The sequence below is a fragment of the Phaseolus vulgaris genome, chromosome 10 (genome assembly GCF_051622355.1).
Source record: "Phaseolus vulgaris cultivar YP4 chromosome 10, ASM5162235v1, whole genome shotgun sequence".
NCBI lineage: Eukaryota > Viridiplantae > Streptophyta > Magnoliopsida > Fabales > Fabaceae > Phaseolus > Phaseolus vulgaris.
Window position 1 is genome coordinate 11887501 of NC_143507.1, and position 16001 is coordinate 11903501.

Below are 16001 nucleotides of genomic sequence, written 5' to 3' on the forward strand. Positions count from 1 at the left end.
ATAAATAATCTTAATTCCATTCAGCGTGCCTAGACTCAAAGTCTTACTGAGGAAAGGTTTTCCCATCTGAATAGTATGATAGTCGTGTCACCTAGGCCCCAGAGTCTTGCCAGAGGAATAAATGACCTCGTTTAGTTGTCAATCATGCACACATTGCACTTACTCGGATAACATACCGGTCAAGTCGCCTTCTTGTGTGTTAACAAAGTATCCTGGCAAAACATCTTTCCAAGAATAGCTTTCATTGGGCGACCTCATTAAAAAACCCTCTTAAGGGAAAAAGAATGTCCCCTTAATTATTCAAATTGTTCATAAAAATTGAAACACAATACATTAACTGAAATAAAAGTTGAGGTTAACCCCATTCCACGTATAGGGTATAACTCCACCCTCCAGAGTCTCGAGCTTGTACGTTCCGTTTCCGAGTGCCTCTACCATGCAGAATGGGCCGGTCCACTTGGGAGACAGCTTGTTCTCCAACTGGTAGGGGTGAGCTTTTCTCATCACCAGTTCGGCAATTTGGAACTATCTTGTCATTTCCGTAAAGAGGATGATACATTGAACATAGTTTCGTGTAGGGATAATATGTTGTGATGAATCCTCAAAAGCTAAATGTGGCTCCTGCCCCAGCTACACCACTTTTGAATAGGAACTCGAAGCCAAGTCCCTTAAGTGACCAAATAAGCTTTAACCACTACACCAAATAAGTTCTTTTGTCATATTATGATTTTTATTATACTTATTATTATTAATATTTATTAACATAGTTAATATTAATAATATTTATTAACATTGTTAATATTAATAATATTTATTAATATTTATCAATATTATTAATATTATTAATATTTATCAACATTATTAATATTATTAATATTTATCGACATTATTGATATTATTAAATTATTAATATTTATCAACATTATTAATATTATTAATATTATCAACATTATTAATATTATTAATATTATTAATATTTATCAACATTATTAATATTATTAATATAATATATATTCTTAATATTATTCATAATATAAATGTTGATATTATTAAATATTTTTGATATTATTAAGTATTCTTGATACTAATAAGTATTATTAATACTAATAAGTATTATTAATACTAATAAGTATTATTAATACTAATAATAAGTATTATTAATACTATTAAGTATTATTAATACTATTAAATATTATTAAATATGATTAATATTATTAAATATTATTCATATTATAAACATTATTAATACTATAAACATTATTAATACTATAAACATTATTAATATTGTAAACATTATTAATATTATAAAATATTGGTAATATTATTATTACTAATAATAATATTAATATTAATAATAATAATAATATTAATATTAATATTGTTATTATTAATATTATCATTAATATCAATATTATTATTATATAATTATTAAAAATATTTTGTATGTAATACTTTATATATGGATACAATTCTTATGTAATTAATCCCGCTTCATGGTGCCAAAATTACATACTGATTAAATCCGTATGTAATCTTTTTTGGCTTACATACGGAAAAGTTGTATGTAACGTCTATTTACATACTTAATTAAATCCATATGTAAATATCCGTATGTAATCACTTTTGGCTTACATATGGAAAAATCCGCATGTAATCACTTTTATTCTTATATACGGAAAAATCCGTATGTAATGTCTATTTATATACTGAATTAAATCCGTATGTAAATATTTGTATGTAATGCTCACTTTACATACAAATTCGGATCCGGATGTAATAATCGGTATGTAAATGGACAATTTCTTATAGTAAGAATGTTCTCCTGTTGTTAGCAATTGAAGATAAGTTGTGCCCGTGAGCAGGTGGTTTTCTGTTATTATTTTATGCTTTCAATAGAGATTATATTCTCGTGAGTGAAAGTTGTTAAACAAATAAACTATAAAAGGGGCTTGAGACCCTAGGTAAAGGGACGTTGTTTCTGAATACTAGACTGAAATTGAATACTTATCTTATTTTCGTAAGCTCTCACTGACTTGATCATCATAGTGTGATCAACATGTAGAGCCCCCTCTGTCCCAACAGAGCCACGTTCCAGGGCAACGAGAAGATGCATAATAGAAGCAAGATGAGACAGGTTAGGAGCGAAGCTTTCCACTCAAGTCAATCGGTGAGAAAGTCAACCGGCGAGAACATTAGCCATTACAAGCATGGAAAGCAAGAAAAGAAGATCCAGGATGTTTCTCTTTGATGGATGTCTCCTCTAGGGTTTTCTATCTTTCTTTGTTCTCCCAATGATTTGTAGGATTATGCCTCACTCCTTCTATTTAACCTAATTGAGCTTGGGCTAAGTGGCATCTCACTTAAGTGAGTTATTACTTGCTTAAGCGAGTTTGATGAGAAAACGCCCAACTTCATTTGAGTGAACTTGCTTGGGCGAGCCTTGGGTGAGTTCCTCTGGACTGATCTTGCTTGGGCGTAAGAACGAGTTATAGGCGCTTTGCAAGTCGATGTCATGGTTAAGTTTGTTTTAGTGCATGGTAAGTCAGGCTATCTCGGTGAGTGAATGATCAGATGATCAGTCGAGTAGGTGCTCTACGAAACAAAGCTTGGTGAGATCAAGATATATGGCCCCAGGCTAAGTTTGCGAGATACACCTATGCAAGTCGAGAGTGAGCATATGCTTGTCGTAGTTATGGGTCTATAGTTCATCAAAAGGTTAGTTCTTTGTTAGTTGAGGACTCCACGGTTTTTCGTGTTTAGATTTTACCTAAGTTGCATTCTTGTTATCTTTATTACTTTGTGCTTAAGAGATAGAGATGGGTTGATCTGCATGTGTCTGATAGTAGTTGTTATATTTGAGCTAGTTGAAGTTTTCTATATGATAAGTTAAGTAGCAAGCACCCGTAAATAAAGGTACACGTCTCTTCTGTTGTTAGCACCGTGAGTAATGGTGCCCGTAGGTAGAATATTTTTCTGTTATATGTTTTCAGTTGAGATTATATTCTCGTAAGCCTCTTCGCCTAGTCAAGCTCGACTCAAGCCTAGGGGGCTTGTGTATTAGACAGGAATGCTCGGGACCTCGACCCAAGTAGGGGTCGACCCAGGAAAGGTAATTAAGATAAAAGATAAAGAGATATTTTTTTATCTATTGTGATATTATTCTGAAGATGAAAGATATAATTGTTATTGTTTAAATCTGTTCTCATATTATTTTGAAGATAAAGAGACATTTTATCTCTTGTGATAATATGCAAGTTTTTTTTTTTTTTTATCAGCAATAATATGCAAGTTAGTTATATATTAATTAATACATATTAGTTAGAACTCATGAATTAACCATACTTTTTCATAGCAACTACCTTTTCAAACAAACTGCCACAGATGTAGGAGTGAGTTGCTTCAAGAATTGGTTGAGATATGCAGAGCATTACCCATAACCTTAACAAAGCAACAACATCCTCATTAGGGATGACAATGCGAACTGGCCCACCCTACGTAGAATATGAGGGCTAATTTTATTGGTCCGCCCCCATAAGGGTTGACCCGCATATTTTTTATTTAAAATAATGAAAAATGAAATTTTAATATAAATTTTGAATAAATTTAATTTTTTTCTATTTAGATGAATTAGGTAAATGGTTTGACAATTTTATTTTCACTAAACATGCACAGTAAGATATGAGTAAAATTTATGGAATGTGAAATTTAGAGACTGTCGAGGTTATAGAATCTAGAAGTTAAATTTATGTTTTAAATTGTACAATATTTCAGATTACACGATCCAAAATACAAATTGGTATTCTACATTGTAGAATTTGGAATGGACAACTTTAGAATTTGTTAGAATATGAGACTACATGAAGAAAATATGAAGGTGCGGAAAGAAATTTATAGACTTTTAAGTTATACAGGTTATGCGGACCAACCCGCCTCATCCCACACTTGACCCACACAGAATGCGGGTTATGTGGAGCGGACCTAAACGGGCTAGTGGGTGGACTAGGCAGTCAAGCTCGCGTTTTTCTTAGCGGATCGCGAACCTGCCTACACGGCTCACCAGCTTTGCCATCCTTAATCCTCATCATTAAGCTTTCCCATCAGCAACACAATTATCAACCCAAATAGGTTGATTTTTGACAAGCTAAAACCAATTCAAATGGTCCATAGAAGTTAAAATCGCATTTAAAAAAATATAGTACCTAAATTTCATTAAAGGCAACACAATAGCGTGAAAGCCTGTCACCACTATTTGAAGGGAAAAAGTCTGCAATTTCACCATTGGGTAGTTAGAAATTGATAGTACATGGATTTTTAAACTTATACTTTGATAATAAATACGAACACAAAAAACACAAAACTCGGCAATAAGTTGTCATAAAGCACAATAAGATAGTTTTACCTAGTCTACTTCTCTTGCTTTTCGTAATGTTTAACTTCTCAAGCAAATTGGGGGCAAGGAGTATTATCCTGTGAAACAAAATCCTAAAAAGCTACAATTTCTATTCAATGCAAAAACAAAAACGACAACATTATCAAATTGAAATACATTACCCTATCGTAATCAAAGCCATTCCAAATATGTTGATTATCTTGAATAATGTAATCCGGAGTGCTACCAGGAATAAAAAGGAACAACGTGAGCGAAAGAGAAAACAAAATTGCTATATCAACAATAGGGATCATTCGACGAGTCTAGAAGAAGTCCTGACTGAGAATATCGTCTTTGTTTTTGGTGACAACATCGTCATTGAGCACAACGCGCGATAAAGATGTGTTGGGAGGTCTAGATTCGAGAGGGATCTGGAAGTAAGAAACAATAGAAGAAGTGGTAGAAGATGGTTGGTTGAGAGGAATGAGGAAAATTGATGTGAGTTGATTTTAGGATTGCACATTTTTTGGGTTTCACTTTGTTTTTTATTTATTTAAATAGAATATGGTGATAAACTCAAAGAAGATTGTCATTGGACACGAACTTAAGTAAGTGTGAAAGTTCTTTTCTAGAGAGAAAAATAGAAAACACAATATAAGGTGATGACGATGATGAGGAGGTGCGAAATTAAGAACAAAAAAAAAGAAAGCAAATATAATAGATGAATCGAATTATAAATGAAAAAAAGGAAAAACATAAAAAAATGGAAGAAGAGTAGCACAAAGGAGGAAAGGAAATGATGAAAAAATGAAGAAAGCTTCCAAGATAAGTGGTGAAGAGTCGCCACTTGAGGTGCACTAATCTCAAGATAAGAGCCAAGAACAATTTAGGAGACAAATCTCACTAATCACTCAAGTAGAGTTTCTCTTCGTAATTCAAATTCAAGTGTGCATTACATGAGGCAAGACACCCTATTTATAAGAGATGGGTGCCTTGGTGGGCAAGATGAGAGGAGAGAGGAAAAGGGAAAGGAAAGGGGCGACCTAGGGGTTGACTCTAGGTCAATGTCGCCGCCTTAGGCCTAGTTTCTAAAAGCTAGATTAAAAACCTTAATCTTAGGTGCACTTGTCATGAAATGTAGTCTTGGCACAAGCCCAAAGTGTTGAAGATGGTTGCTGCCCCTTCAAGACATGTGTTTGATGAAGCCATTTGTGTACATTTCATGTATAGTTGTATTTGCTTTAAGAACGTCTTAGGTATAGGTTAGAGGTTGTTTAAGAGTAAGCTTTTTGCTGGGTAACTCACCTCTTAACCCCTGACCATGTGATAAGATCAAGCACAAATTTTTTAAAACTGTTTTTCACATGTTTTGCAAAAAACACCTTTACTGCATAAAAATAAATCTGTTATTTTCTAAATAAACAGATTCTTTTTTAAACTGATGCATTGACTAAGGCTTTTGAAAATCAGGTTTTGTGCATCAAGTATTTTGACTAAGTCTTCTCTCTTTCAAAAAGACTGTGTTTCAATAGTTAAGTCTTTTTTGTTATCGTTTTGAAAAATAAATCTGTTCATCTGTAAATGAATAGATTTTTTTTAATCTGGTGCCATGTTTATCTTAAACGGTTTTTTCGTTTTGTTCTTGCACCAGAATGGTTGACTGAGTCTCCTTCACATAACAAATTCTCTAACTAACTGCTTTTGAAAATAAATATGTTCATTTTATTTTCAATCTATTCTTTTTATAACAGCTTTAACTGTTTTTTGAAAATCTGTTATAAGTTGTTTTTCTATAAAAAGAAAACTTGTTCCTGCGTTTAGATAAGAATCATACATTTGAGAAAATAAGTTTTACATCAGAGAATTAAGGATTTACAGAGAATTAGCATGTGTTTTTAAAAGATTTCAAAAATCAAAAGTGTGCTTATTCTTGTTTGGTTCTAAGGCTTGGTGAGAGGTGCTGCTACTGTTTGAGCAATCTGTTCTACTGGTCTAAGGCAGATTTCTGCATCCTCTATCAGGTGTATTCGTTTCATATTTCTTTTGTTGTAAAAGTGTGATTGTAAACTCTTCTTGATAGGGTTTCTTAAAGAGTGTGTGTGCTGAAATAGTGTTTTTCAGCAAGTGTGCCAAGTTTATTGTAGGGTTCAAGAACAGTGGTTGTGTAAGTGTGTTTGGTACATTTTGTTTAGTAGATTTCACCTTGGATTAGGTGAGACTGGATGTAGCTCATTTGAGTGAACCAGTATAACTGTTGTGTGTTCATTTCTCTTCATCCCTGCACTCGAATCCTTGCTTATCTGTTAATCTGCCAGAAATTGAATTTGTTTAATTAAAAATAAATCTGTTCTTTCTGGGCTTAAAAACAGTGTCAAAATAAATCTGTTCATTTCCAAATAAATCGATTTATTTTCTGTGTACTGTGATAAAATCTGATTTTGCGCGAAACTTTTAAAAGGTCAATTCACCCCCTCCCCCCTCTTGAACTTTGACACTATTGAACCCAACACAAAATATACTAAGTGTACCCTACTCTAGCTTATTATTCTATTTGGACCCCCACAGTGAGCTCAATTTATTTATATAAACTTGTCTTGTGAAAAAACTAGAAAAGAAGAACATCTGATATTCTGGTTTATATTTGATTCTTTTTCTGTTGATGCTCTCTTGAGGTTTGGTGGGGCCTGGTCTTGTATGCTGAGATGACTAACTTAATTGTGAAGTGTTTGTTGTGTCCTTAGTCATCTGCTTGTTGAGGTGGTTTGTATCAGAAACCCATGAGAAAATCATCTCGAAGGAAAAAGGTAGCGTACACGTGTCTTCTTGGATTTTTTAGAGTTGAGGTTTCAACTTCGAAGGGCACGAATACGAGTGGGTGTGACCAGACGAACACAAGTCTTCTTGGATTTTTTGGATTCTTGGAGTTGAAAGGGCGCGATTTGGGACATATAGGTTTTGGAAGGCTTTTCATGTATTCGAATGAGGTTTTTCAGGTTTTGGAACGTGTTTAGGTTGGAGCGTGTTGAAATCAATAGAGTCAGGTGAAATTGGCCAAATTGGCCAAGTAGAATAGTTAAGTTATATGATATATTAAATGCAACATCTAATAAATGTGGTCTTAATTACCTATGATTTAAAAAATGTAACCTAAAATATTATTTAAAACACCTACAATTTAAAAAAATGTAACCTAAAATGTTATTAAAAGCACATACACTTTAAAAAATATTACCTAAAGTACTCATAATATTTTAATGTTGGTCTACCTTTTATAACATGTTGCTTGAAATAAATAAGCAACATTTTTTCTAAATATTTTGAGCAAAAAGAAAGTAAACCTTACCACGCAATAATAAAAGAAACTGTTGCTTACAGCTAGAACATTTTTTTAATTGTTGTCCTGACCTAAAATAAAAAATAGTACAGTACATTTCTTTTAGTTATAAATAATAAAGTGTCGGTATAATTTTAACCATTTATTAGTCTTTCTTAAACATAATATTGCATTCATTATCATATAATTAAATAGATTATGTACTAAGTAGATTATGTTTGAGACTATCTCTATAGCTAAATAAGTATTTGTCCAATACCAATGATCTTTCCTTCTTTTTTTATTTTTGCCAAACCTTATTGTTCGTCCTTTTCTTGAGTCCTTTGAACCTAGATCTTCTCCCTAATTCAAGTATTTAGATTTTTTTTTTCTTTAATTACTCTTTGAATAAACAGTCTATTAAAAGTTATTTACTTGTTTTCAGTGATTACATAATAATTTGTTAACTTTCAATTTAAATTATTTGTCTATAAATTATACGATATAAGTTTCAAATGTTCATATTTTTTACAAAATAATGACCGGTTATTACTTTGTGAGTGCATACACGTGTGTATATACATGTATAATGCTTTAAAAATGAAGTTAATATGATACTCGGTAAACATATCATGTAAGAGTTGTGCCCAATATTTAATCACTACTTTATTATTTGCATTTAGCAATCTAAAAATTCACCATTACTTTCCCTTCATTTCGCATCATCTTTTCCCCTCATGATCTGTAATTCTTTCCGATGACTTTTTTGCTAACACAATTCACAACCCCTTTTCACTCAATGCTACAATTTCATAACCCTTTTTCTGATTTTAACAACAAAATCGATGATTTTATGTATGCATGAAAGATTTTAATTATACCACACCGGTTATATAGTTCTTCTTTGAGCTTCGAAGATTCAATACTTGACCTACACGACTTTCATCAAGATATTGGAGCAAATTTTTGTGAGAGTGGAAGTGAAATGATTTAGGATCTATGAAGTCTTGGCCACGAAAATCCATGTGATTCTTTTATTGTCTCTTGTGTTTTGTCTTTCAGAGTTTCCATTCCATTTTTCAGATGGGGATGTGGGTAATATGCGAACCCCGAGCATGATATATTGAACAAGTTAGTTCCACTAAAGCTATCTTTATATTATGAAACTTATGGATATTATGTTAAGAGTTTCTTACATGTTAGATTCATCTTATAAAGTCAATTGAATCGCACAAAATTTCAATTGATATTGCTACATGCTTTTGCTTTGATTAAGCGGGTAAGGGTAGATAAAATCAATTATTTAGGGTTCATGTTGTAAGAAGGAAATGCACAAGTGACTTGGTTTTTATATAGGTTAAATTAGACAAAGCTTTAGTCTTTCATTGAAGATTATTTCCACTTTAGTAATAGCAAATTGAGTTAAAACATGTTTTAATATAATTTAAGTTGTTTGGGTGTTTAACCAATTGGAATCTAATTTCAATTTCAACTATTTATTGAATGCACTCTATCCTCTAAAGAAAGACACACTTAGTTAATTAACAAGCAAGGAAAAAAAGTTTATTTTTTTATTAAACAATCACAATTTTTTTTATTGATAAATAATAAATTAAATTAAATAGAGTATTTGAGAGTCATGTACAAAAGAAAAGAAGAGAAACTAGATCCTTTATACCCAAAAAGTTCTAAGCCAGGCCAATGCTATACTGTGTAACATTCCAAAAAAATATCTTATTTTCAAAGTAGTTCTTGATATAAGCTTGTACATAAGTACATTACAGAGTAACCAAAAAACATATGCTCTAAAGATACCGACTGCAGAATACAATTCCAAGACCCTGAATAGTTAAAGAGAATCTACTTTTCTCAAAGACTGGCTTATACACTGGATATAATGAAGCATGTGCCTTAAACAATCACAATGATATTTATAAATTCACGTTCAACATTAGACATGCAGAGTCACAGGAGAAAAATAGATATGTCATGATGAATTTCATATATATTATGAAGGAATTTTCTTATCGACACAACCAGGAACATGCAATTTTAACATATTACTTTTTTGTCATTATATTCTAGAAGAGACTCATGATTAACAATCTTTTAAAGATATTTTTTCAATACAAGGCACCTCATAATGAGTTTCAACTTATCACTTTGATTTTAAAAGTCGAATGCCATTTTTAAATTCTTCGTATGCTTGAATTAGTCTTGTGGAATACTTTTTATAGAGTTATTTTTGTGAAACCAGGGACTATGAGCTAGAGATATACTTGTTTCCAAGCTTATACTTGACTAGATTCAGAATGCTTGTTTCCAGGTAAGGGCTTTGTTGATTCAATTTCTACCATGTCTTGATTGTATTTGCAAGCTCAATTGTGTGGCTAGAATGTGCAAACATGCAACCAAGAACAAGTGTAGGAGATGGCAGTCGGGTATGTACCTCAAGTATACCTAGTAACTCTTGCGGTGGGTCTGAACAAGATGACCTAGACTCATTTCGTGATGTGTACATATGGGGTGAGGTTCTGTCAAATGGGGTTTCACCTGATGGGATAGCAACTCAAGTTCCTTCTCAGATAGATGTGTTGATTCCTAAGCCTTTAGAGTCAAATGTTATTCTAGATGTTTGCCACATTGCAACTGGTGCACACCACATTGCTGTAGTAACTAAGCAAGGACATGTTTTTACATGGGGAAAAGAATCAGGGGGAAGACTTGGTCATGGAATTGATAACGATTTTGTCTCCCCCCGTGAAGTTAAGTTTCTTGAAGATATTGATTTTGACTTTGTTGCATGTGGAGAGTATCACACAGGAGTTATATCTAAATGCTATGAACTTTATACATGGGGTGATGGAGCACATAATGTTGGACTTCTTGGACATGGTTCTGAGGCTAGCCATTGGATGCCAAAAATGGTCAATGGCCCTTTAGAAGGAGTTGAAGTTGTGTCTGTTGCATGTGGCACATGGCATTCGGCATTGGCTACCTCAGATGGAAAACTTTTTACCTTTGGTGATGGGGCATTCGGTGTCTTGGGCCATGGAGATCAAGAGAGTGTGTGGTATCCAAAAGAAGTAGAACTTTTGAGTGGACTAAAGACTGTTAAGGTTGCATGTGGAGTTTGGCACACAGCAGCTATTATAGAGGTTGAATTTCCATCTGGTTCAAATGCTTCATCTGGGAAGCTTTTCACCTGGGGTGATGGTGATAAACATTGTTTGGGTCATGGAAACAAAGAAACATACCTTCAACCTACCTGTGTTGCTCCACTTGTGGAATATAATTTCCAGCAAGTTGCATGTGGGCACACAATGACTATTGCTCTCACTACATCTGGTCATATATTTGCCATGGGAGGCACAGAACATGGTCAATTAGGAAATCCTGTGTCCATTGGAAAAATACCTACTCTAGTCCAAGATAAGTTGCTTGGTGAAACTGTTGAGGAAATATCATGTGGAGCACATCATGTCGTTGCCTTGACCAAAAAAGGTGAACTATATACATGGGGAATGGGTGCCAATGGAAGATTAGGGCATGGAGATGTAGAAGATAGGAAATCTCCTACATTGGTGATAGCCTTGAAAGATAGGACTATAGAAAACATCTCATGTGGCTCTAACTTTACATCGTGTATATGCATCCATAAATGGGTCTCTGGAGCTGATCAAGCTCTTTGCTCTGGTTGTCGACAAGCATTTGGTATAACAAGAAAAAGACATAATTGTCACCACTGTGGTTTGGTCTTTTGTCATGCTTGTAGTACTAAAAGGGCATTCAAAACAGCATTGACTGCAACACCAGAAAAACTTCATCGCGTGTGTGATAATTGTTATGTGAAGCTTAAAGTTTTTGATGAAAATGATTCTTCCAAGTTAGAAAAAAAGGCTACTACTACTCATAACTCCATAAATGAAAAGGAAAAATCAAACCAAGGAGCAATAGTAAGATCTGCAAGAACTCTCTTAACTCCTATAACTGAACCAGTGAAATACCTTGAAATAAAGAATAATAATCCTGAAAGTAATGATGATTCTACATCCTTTGTACGAGCTTCTCTAGTTCCATCTCTGGTGCAATTGAAAGATGTTGCATTTCCAAGTTCACTTAGTTCTTTTCAAAGTATTTTAAAGCCTATTATACCACCTAGTCCGCCACAAACTCCGCCACAAACTCCGCCGCGAACTCCGACCTCACATACCCTTTCGGGACCCGTATTCACAAACACAGTGAGACAAATCGCTCCTCGTCCTGCCAGTTCTAGATTTTTAGGAAGTCTTAACGAAAATTTAAGAAGGTCAAATACTATTTTGAATCAAGAAGTTTCAAAGTTACAGAAACAGGTAACTTCAATATTGTTGTAAATACTATAAATCGTGCCCTTTGTTGTTGGAAAAATGTACTTTGTCCTTACTAACAAGTTTAGAATATTCTCTCTTTAGATTCAAAGTTTAAGGGAAAAAAGTGACATGCAAGATCTGGAAATCAAGAGGCTTAACAAAAAGGCTACGGAAGCTTTTGCCCTTGCTGCAGTGGAATCTTCTAATCACAGAGTAACAAAAGAATTTGTTGAATCTACTGTGTTTCAGGTATCTACATTCTATATTTTAGGATCATAGGTCAATTTTATTAGCATATATAAAATGAATAAATAATATATATATAGTGGGACAAGGTTAATATATATATATATATATATATATATATATATATATATATATATATATATATATATATATATCACCCTGAAGTGGTCTTATTTAATTTCATTGCTATTTGCTGATAAAAAAAAATATATATATATCATATATATATTTTGTTACTACTAAACTAAAGGCAAATAGTTTGAATATAAATTATTTTTTGCTTGTATTAAAAATATTGAATTTAATATACTAAAAAAATGAATGTTTTATTTTAATCATCTAAAGGAGTTAGTATTAAGAGTGATAGTGGATTTAGTTTTAAGTAAAGTCTTATATTTAAAATTTGTTAATAAAAAATAATATAAATGAAAGATTTCAATAGGGTAGTTAAAAAATTAGTCATCTTCATTAAAATATTTTGTAAAAAAACTTTGATAAGATACTCTTATACATTTACATACATATATAGGAAAAAATAGATGCAAAATAAAACTTTAATTATTTTTAATCAAGCCTTCTAACAACCCTCATGTACTTGAATTTATATTTTTATCTTAATTAAATGGAAACACGGATAAAATTTTAATTTTTCAGTAGTAGGAATAAGTTTTTTTTTTATAATTAATGAAATTTTATTTTTTTAATAAAAAAAATTCTTATGTGGACTAGCCCGCGGGTTACTTCTTATGCAAGGCGGAAGAGTGAAATGAGCCCACATTCCTAAAGTTGGGTGGACCGTTCGCATTGTCACTCTTATTATTAATATTTTAAGAAAATATAATGTAAGGAATAAAGTAATGATAATAGGTTTAATATGAAGGAAAATAATGTCAAGAATATTTTCATATTTCCTCGTATATTTTTATTTTTCTTTAGATTATAAATAAAAGTTTAATGTCTGTGGCAATGACATAATTCTTGTAATCCATTTTTATAATATAAAAGTTTGATGAGTTATTTTCCAGGTTAAAAGGCTTGAAATATGAATTGATAATTCATATTATTATATTAAATTTTCATGAAAGCTTTGGTCCCAAAACTTCTATACACAGCCTGTTTATGACAGGAAAATATCAAATGAAAAAAAATATAAATTAATATTTATTATTGTTCAATGAAGTTATCTAAATTTCTTGTCTTTGGTTTTGTTTAGATGAAGGAAATGACTGACAATTTGCCTAGAGAAATTTCAGAAAGTCGGAATTTGAGAAATGTACTTATTCGAGTTAAAGATTTTCTTAAAAAAACTTCAGAATCTGAAATATGTTCATCACCAAAGTTGGAGATTAAGCCAAAAATTGCATCTGATATACCTCCCTCAAATAATGACTCTTCCAAATTACAAGCTGAAGAAAATGTGGATGCTACAGAAGCCAAACCTAGTGAAGATGAACTTGAAAAAAGTAAAAGATCAAACTTAGAGCCTAAGCAACAAAATGTGGATCATGATGAAGAAAGAAATAAATCAAAGTTGAACTCTATACAACAAAATAAACCTACTTCAGATACCAGCACTTCCAACATGCATGAACACGAACTAGATGAAAGGGTTCATGCCATAGAAGTTAACCATTGTGAAGATAGAGGAAACTCTCTCAGAGAAAGTGATGAACCAACAAAGTCAGAAATTGAACACCAAAATGCACCTCGTTCAATTTCCTCAGCTAGTGATGTTTCTGAAATGTCAGATGATAATAGAGTAGAGGAGAATGTTAAGGTTGCAGGAGTTGATGAATCTCAGGAACAAGAACATGTCTTTCAAAATTGTATTGGTTCGTATGCTTCTACTATTGGTAAAACAATGCCTTCAGAAAACTCCAACAAGGGTTCAAGATCTTCACGACACGGAAAACAGGGAGAAGTACAAGTTATTGAAAAATTTGATCGTGGAGTTTATGTGATTCTCATGTTACAGTCTGATGGTACCAAAAAATTTAAACGAGTTAAATTCAGGTAAGTTACATCTTTCAATTTTTATTTCAGTTTGGTTTTGGTATATACTTTTTCAAAAGAGTCCCTAAATTTCATAAAATTAGTTGTATATTGATCTCAATATAGGAATATTTTTCTAAAATTCAATTAGGGATGATTATGCACATAAAATATATATACCTTTTGCCATATATATGGTTTCAATTGGTAACACGCAAATGGAAATTTAAGTTGTCTATTTTTTTTTTTTATATTTCTGGGTAATATACATTTAAGATGGAGAAACTTTGATTATTATTACCTTGGATGGAACATGTTTACTCCATTTCTTTTATCAATGTTTTCATTTGATTATTTCCATGTTAAAATTGAAACTTTGATTATTATTACCTTGGATGGAACTTATTTTATCAATGTTTTTGATCATTTGATTACTTTATTTTAATTTTTTTTATCAGTTTGAGTTCTGAAGAAATTGTTCAAAGTTATTTATTATTATTTTTTCTATGTTACCTTTATGTATTATTTAGTTTTTAAATAATTAAGACAAGCATTTATTTTGTTAAATTAAGAGAAAAAAGGTAAAATAGAAAACTCCATTGCACAATTATTTTCTTAGATTTAATAAGTAATGTTTAGTCTAATTCACTATTAAATTAGATAAAACTATTAAACGTTAAATTACTAGAAGATGATAGTTTTAGATAACATGTTGACACTATTTAAATAATGCAATTGATCATATAAAAGAAAATAATTATTGATGTTTTATTTTGTTTTTTGTCTCCAATATATTTTGTTTTTGTCTTTTTTCTTTAACATTTTTCCTTTTACTGTTTTTTTTTCAATTATTTGGATGCAGTAAAAGAAGGTTCACTGAAAATCAAGCAGAAAAATGGTGGAACGTAAACAAAGGTAGGGTTCTTAGGAAATATAGTCCAACAGATAAAAGTATAACAATTGGTCCATCTAATGTCACATCACATGTTAAAGAAATTATTGAGACACCTCCTTCCTCTATAGTTTAGTCACTACTATCGACAAAGAAATTTATAACCATTGTTATTAACTTAGTGTTTAGTAATTGTTAATTAGATTATTTTCATATTTTTAAATTCATTTAAATTTTAAATCAAATTTAAGATAAAACTAAAATAACTTATAATTTACAAAAAGAAAACAAGTTTTATAGAAAATAAGTACCAGAAGAACAAAGATTTAATAAAATGGGACTATACTTATTTTTAAGCAATCTCAGCTAATTTCAATGCTTCCCATTAACGACTAAATGCTCTCCTACAATCAAAGGTTGTAAGTTACAATTCACTCTAACTTAAGTGACAATATACATCCAAATTAGTTACATTATTTGCTACCATTATAAGAATATGTAGACTTAAAATTATTCATTGGACATTGCAAATTGTCATGTTAGTATTGTTTTCAAACTTATCAATTATTCAATTATAAACTTTAAATAATTGCGTAGATTCTAAAGTTAAATTAGCTATATTTAACTTTTTTTTATCATAATGAATTCTACTATTTTTTTGGTTTTAATTTCAACATGTTTATGATAACTTTTATGTTTTTATCCAATTATGATTTAAAGTCATCTTCAAAGCTCTATTCATGACTTTAAATTGTTACAGGTTAACCTCAAATAATGTTTAAATTTAGATCATAGTAAAGATTTTGTAAAACATTTATAGGATTATCTTTAGAAGTT

General features: G+C 31.4%; 1 protein-coding gene across 1 annotated transcript; it reads left to right on the forward strand.

Annotated features, from left to right (window-relative positions):
- Positions 1-10078: 10078 nt before the first annotated feature.
- On the forward strand, positions 10079-15300 carry LOC137814137 (PH, RCC1 and FYVE domains-containing protein 1). Its single transcript, XM_090296066.1, has 5 exons — positions 10079-12037; positions 12137-12283; positions 13494-13768; positions 14111-14293; positions 15135-15300. The coding sequence occupies exons 1-5, from the start codon at positions 10088-10090 to the stop codon at positions 15298-15300; spliced, it is 2721 nt and encodes a 906-aa protein (XP_090152192.1). The 5' UTR covers positions 10079-10087.
- Positions 15301-16001: the final 701 nt, after the last annotated feature.

What these genes read in the sequence shown, in the direction of transcription:
- LOC137814137 (XM_090296066.1), top strand. Translation starts at nt 10,088, where the DNA reads ATGCAACCAAGAACAAGTGTAGGAGATGGCAGTCGGGTATGTACCTCA. An exon ending in TTTCAAAGTTACAGAAACAG is followed by an intron (nt 12,038 to 12,136) that starts GTAACTTCAATA and finishes TTCTCTCTTTAG; the next exon opens with ATTCAAAGTTTAAGGGAAAA. An exon ending in AGATCAAACTTAGAGCCTAA is followed by an intron (nt 13,769 to 14,110) that starts GCAACAAAATGT and finishes TCAAAATTGTAT; the next exon opens with TGGTTCGTATGCTTCTACTA.